We start from the raw sequence: 6,171 nt of genomic DNA, 5'->3' as shown, positions 1-6,171 counted from the left end.
TGTTTTTTTTTTTTTTTTTTTTTTTTGGGCTACCATTGATCTTTGTGAGACACCCCTTTCATTGAGACAAGAAAAAGCAAAGGCTTGCCTTTAATCATTCCTACTTTTGGTCTCTTTGATGCGAAAGGAATGAGTGGATCTTCAAGGATAACACTGTCATCTATGGCTTTGGTTTTATTAAATGGTCTTTATTTGGGTAAATGTTCACACCCGTTTAAAAATTCTAGTCTTTGTTCTGTAATTTATAATTGTATTTTCTTTCTAAAAAACGGTTCAAGAGTTATCCAGGGAGCTGCATTCAAAATTACAACAATATGATCAAGAGGTAGAATAAAAAACATTTATACCTGGAGCTTTCGCAATAACCTGTCCAGCTTCTCATTCTGTTTTTCAATATCTTGGACCTGGAAGAGATAAAAAAGTATAACGCATCCACTCAAGCTGAGTTATTGAAAACACTCTTATGTTACAACATAAAATTTACTACTAGCTCAACAATAAGAGGCAAAAGAGATTATGCAAATACCTTTTTAAAGAAATCATCCAAGCCCAGATCTCCTGCACTTGTAGGAGCATTTGTTCCAAGCTCAATGTCTCCTCCTCTAGAAGGCTGACCCCGAGGGATCTCAAAGGAATCCTTCAATACATTACCAAGTGTCGTTAATGAAAGTTATAACTTTAATCAAGTAACATAAAGTACGTCTGATAGATGATAAAGTAAATGCATCCTAAAATGAACATAAATGCTGAGATACAATATTAAAGTATCAGTGAAGGATATAAGATCATAGCAAAATCAAAATTCCACTGTCAAGCCAAACATCACTAAGGTTGTGATACTAGGAGAGAGAAACCACTTTACAGCCAAATAGGGCAGGGAACAGCTCCCATTCAGTAGTTCCCATGCTAAGGAAGATTCTCGTAACCCTACATTGAACTGATTTCACTCTACAGCAATTTAACCTTTCCTGGCCTTTGAAGCAAAAGTTCTCAAAAGGGACTTGATAAAATAACATTGTCCCCGAGACTTTCCTCCGTTCCTTTGAAAGATTTCTGCACCAAGTCTGAGTAAGAATCTCTTGTTTGTTATAGACGCCATTGATTCCGAGGATTCTCTATAGATTATGGTTGCACTCACAAAGAAGTCACAGATCTCTGCTATTATAAGACAGTCATGTGGCGCAATTCCAACCTTTAGTTGCAAAGTTGTAGCACAAACTTTTCCCTTGTCTAATATATCTATAAGCATAAGTTTTTACCAACACATCCCATTAGGGTTTAGGGTTTGTTGACAATAGTTGACACCAACACAGCCGACTTAGCTTATCAAGATCACACTTGACACCAACCAAATATGGCATCTCTATTGATCATTAAACCATGTGCACCTCAAAAGTTCTAACGATGATGTTTGACTAAACAAATAAGTCATCCCTTCCTAACCAAAGAAAATGGTAACGTAAGTAAAAGAGAGAAGTGACCCTCATCCCTCATTATCAGTTATCCCACCTGTTGCAAGTCTAAATTAAATTAGCTCATTGTTTTTCTTTTCTTTTTTGTTCTCTTTAGAGAATTACATGTCCGAAACGATTGACTAAATTTAAATGGATAGATAATCTAACTTTCTAATCTAAATTCTATTGGTAATCTAAATAAATTCTTAGATAAGATAAATTTAAATAATAATTCCTAGGTACTAGGTAACTAATCTAAATAATAATCCCCTAGGTACTAGGTAACTAAATCTAAATAAATCCAATTAAATAAATTAGGGAGGTCAATTACTTCCCTTTTCTGATGGGGTTACACAAATATCCTTCGACACTCCCTCTCAAGCTGAGTAATAGACATCTTTCATTTTCAACTTGGACACTAACTCATGAATTACACAAATATCTCCTAACTTAAAGCTAATCCTTCAACACCACCTTATCCTCTACTAAGGATACTCTCCATAAAAATGAAAAAGAAAGGAGTGTGGATTCCTTGTCTAATATATCTATGCGCATAAATCATTCCCTTAGATCTTGCGACCCCTCCGCCGGTCATCATCTCCTAGACGGCTCGCTGTCGTTCGACTACCATTGCTCCAGCCAAGTTTAGGGTGAGAAACAGCATCGGGATGTAATCGCAAACAAAGAACCAGCCTCGCACCACCCCCCCGTTGCTTATCCGCCTCCACATCCACTCCTCAAAACCATGCTGCAATCACCTCCGTTGAAGATCAACTGCTGCAATCACCTCTGTCGAGCACATCACTTCCGAAACCTTGAGTCGCATCGCTGCCACCTCCTCTATCGAACACAACGTTGTTGCCGAAACCCTTCATCACTAGTTTTCTGCCATCACAAACCTCATTGAGTATGGTTTGGGGCTTTTGTGTTGGATTTTTTAGGTTAAACAAAAAATGAACTAATCATGAGAAATACGAGCAGCCCTGAAACTTCCTATGGGTTTTCTTCCATGACACACCCTCACGACCGACGAGCCCTTCCGACAAGCTCCTCCGACGGACAGATCACCAGCAGTGCTGATACTTGTGTGAAAAACCCATGCGAACCTTGATTAACAGAGAAGCTCAGCCCTTTTGTCTCCACACAATTAAAACGCATGAATCCACCTTTGATGAATTATCAAAGACAGAAAGCAACCCTTACCCATGATAACATGGCCACTAAACAGCAGTACCCATAATATTTTGGACTGAATTTAAAATGACCACTAAACAGCAGTACCCATAATATTTTGGATTGAATTTGAGAGTCCACCACCCCATCAAATCCGAATCAGAGCACCTGCGAAATGACTCGAACTGAATCAAACACCAATCAACAAAGATTTTGAATCCTTTTGGACGGAAGTCATTGGCCCCTAGGAACCACATCAAACACTTTAGAAATACAAAACCATCATTGACAAAAAGACCTATGCAATTGAGCTAGACGATAGATATAGGGGAATAAGAATAAACGTTTTCAAGGAGAAACGTTTTCCGGAACATACCATTTCAGTAGAAAAACTCACCTTATTTTTTTGGTTCATGGAAACGGTGGTCTTAAAAGTTTTTATTCCAGTGGGCAGATGGTGGTCTTAATCTCATTATCAACAAAGGAAGAGCATCTTGGGAACAAAAATGTAAAAAATGATGGCTAGAGGAGGGTGACATAAACTCCAAATTTGTCCATCGTATCATGGCTTCAAAGAAACGAAAGAGTACCATCATGGAAATATCGACACAAGGCAGAAGTTTAGTAAGCGAAGATGAAATTGTATCAGAATTTGTCTTTTTACACCTTGTTATGTACAAAGGCCAGTGCCTTGTCGAATTTCTCCATGATCTTGATTGGAGTCCAATTGATCAACTGTAAGCAGCCTCCCTCGATGTTGCTTTCACCGAATAAGAGGTGGAGAAGGCGAAACAGCTCCTGGGCTCCGACAAGAGTGTTCCAAGATTTCTTTTAGAATGGAGTAATCAGTGGCAACATAAACGAAACATACATCTGTTTAATCTCAAAGAAATTGTCCGTGCACACTGTTGCAGACTTTTGCCCCATAAGTCTTACGACCGATTATACAAAACCTTAGCAAGGGTGCTATCAAAACGTCTTAAAATTGTTATCCTTTCATTATTACTGGGCAGCAAATAGCTTTTGTAGAGGGACGACATATCCTCAATGCATCCCTCATGGCAAATGAACATATAGAAGAATGAGAAAGAAAGAAACAAAAAGGTGTAGTCTTCAAACTTGACTTGGAAACGACCTTTGACAGGATCAATTGAACTTTCCTCGAAAACATTCTTGTAGCAAAAGGTTTTCACTCAAAATGGTAAGGGTGGATAAAAGGATGCATTTCATCATCAATGGAAGACTAAGAGGAAATATCTATGTCGTATAGGGTCTTCGACAAGGGGATCCACTGTCTCCTTTTCTTTTCATAATGGTAATGGATTGCCTCAATTGCCTACTCACAAAAGCTAAAAATGAAAGGCAGATAAAGAGCTTTCAGATTGGCAACGAAGGTTTAAGCATCAACCACCTTCAGTTTACAGATGATAAAATCCTCTTCTCTGATTTGCCAAATGTCTCTTCCATATAAAACATGATCAAAATGGTAAAAAACCTTCGAAAAATTCTCCAAACAAGATATCAATCACCAGAAAACAGAGATTATAGCATCAATGTTAACATAGAGACTATTGAAGAATTTCTCTGCATATACGGTTGTAAAAAGGGTGAATGGCTGAATATGTACCTAGGATTATCAAGGAACCACACATCCTTTTCTTACTAGAAAACTATTGTTGAAGAAATAGAAAAAAGGTTGTCAACAAGGTCACTGTTATACAGGCAGAAGACTCACTCTAATACAAGCCACACTGTCCAATCTCCCCACTTACTAAATATCTCTATTCGAAATGCCATAAAAAGTGGCTTCAAATACATAAACTATCTCTAGAAAGATATCCCACATCTTGCTCGATAGAATATATAAACCTCCCAATGGACAAGAGAGGACTTGATCTATTTTTGATAAAAGAGTAGAATAAAGCTCTTCTCACAAAATGGATATGGAGATATCATCACAAACAGTCACAAAATGGATAGGGAGATATCATCACAAAGAAGACGCATTGTGGAGAAAACTTATAAAAGCTGAATATACTCCTATATCATGCAAATCGACCCCTTCCGTCTCCTGTAAAAGGGTCATGGAAGTACATATAAAAAAACCAAAACCTCATCACCAACCAAATTCGCCATAAGGTGGGTGATGGAGGAAGCACATCATTCTGAACTAACCCTAGGATTGAAAACACCAACTAGCACTGTGATATCCACTTTCGTATGGACTCACTCATAGCAAAAGAGCCACAATCAAAGAAATGTGAAATGATGTCAACAATTTCTAGGACCTGAAGCTTGGTAGGAATCTAAAGGGTAATGAAGCTATGGAATGAGTTCGAATTAAGCCTTGATCTTGCCCCAGTTGTATTGTCTAATGAAGCAGGCTCATTGACATGGCTTCCCAAAACTGACGAGGTCTTCTCTGCAAAATCTTTGATCATGGACATAGGAAAAAGTAGAAGCAATAAACCTCATGCTAGCAAAGACAATGGAAAGGAAATCAGCCCAAAAAGGTGAAGTTTTTCCTTTGAGAAATAGTGCATAAAGTCATTAGCATAAGTGAAAATCTTAAAAAAAAAAAAATATCCTACATGACTGTAATTCCAAATTGGTGCCCAGTATGCAAGAAAGACAACGCATCACAAACCAACTTATTTATGCAATGCACGTACACTCAAAATTTATGGATAAAAATTCTCAATATCTTCGGATGGAATCTCACTTTTCCTAAGGAGGTAAAGGATTTATTGGACATGGCCTTAATGTACCATCCTTTCAAGAATGCAAAAGCTCTACTATGGAGAAACCTCATCATGACTTTGTTTTGGAATCTATAGAAAGAAAGAAATCAAATAGTACTCGCAGAAAAGATATATACTTATACAAAGCTCTTCAACAATGTTGTTTACCACTCTAGATCTTGGTGTAAATTGTCTAATATTTTGGATTCCTATAGTCATACTTCCCTCTTTGTAAATTGGGAAGGTCTTCTATAAACATTATGGGGTAATACATCCCTTTTGTAAATTTCAAAAATCAATGAAATTGTCTCTTACAAAATATATATCTATATATATATATTCCCAAATCAAAATGGAAAGTTAGTAGGACGTAGGTAAATGGCCACTCAAGATTTTCACTTCCACCCAAAGACTTTCTTCCAGGAAAGGTAAGAAAAATTATCCAAAAATTCCAAGAACACGTGATTGCACCCTTTTTCAATATCACTCTAGAAGACAATGCCTTCCATTTACGAGACTTAATATTATCTATTGCTCCAATAGTAAAGAGGACCACAAAAAAAAATCCCAATCACGCAGCCACTTCGGTTGGGAGAAATCATATGGGACAGCAACCTGTGTAGTCTCTCAAAGTAAAGGATGCCCAAACACTCTCTCCTCACCCATTCCAATTTACACACAACTAAATCCTTAGCAACGATCTTGGGCGGTCCATTCAGAATCTATAGGGCAACAAAGTGGCTCATGCTATTTGAAATAGTAAAGGAATCTCCTTTTTTTTTTTTTTTTTTTTTTGGGGGGGG

General features: G+C 37.5%; 1 protein-coding gene across 1 annotated transcript in view; it reads right to left on the bottom strand.

The window, feature by feature from the left end:
* Positions 1–6,171, bottom strand: part of LOC111479972 (syntaxin-132-like) — a 17,271-nt gene that overhangs the window by 7,473 nt on the left and 3,627 nt on the right. The window contains exons 2-3 of the mRNA XM_023124906.1: positions 527–637; positions 348–404 (exon numbers count right to left, since the gene is read on the bottom strand). Coding sequence (XP_022980674.1) covers positions 348–404; positions 527–637 — 168 coding nt within the window. The remainder of the gene's footprint in view (positions 1–347; positions 405–526; positions 638–6,171) is intronic.

The sequence above is a fragment of the Cucurbita maxima genome, unplaced genomic scaffold, assembly GCF_002738345.1.
Source record: "Cucurbita maxima cultivar Rimu unplaced genomic scaffold, Cmax_1.0 Cma_Scf00005, whole genome shotgun sequence".
In the NCBI taxonomy this organism is placed as follows: Eukaryota; Viridiplantae; Streptophyta; class Magnoliopsida; order Cucurbitales; family Cucurbitaceae; genus Cucurbita; species Cucurbita maxima.
The sequence above is the reverse complement of the archived record's forward strand: the minus strand, read 5'-3'. Positions and strand labels throughout refer to the sequence as shown.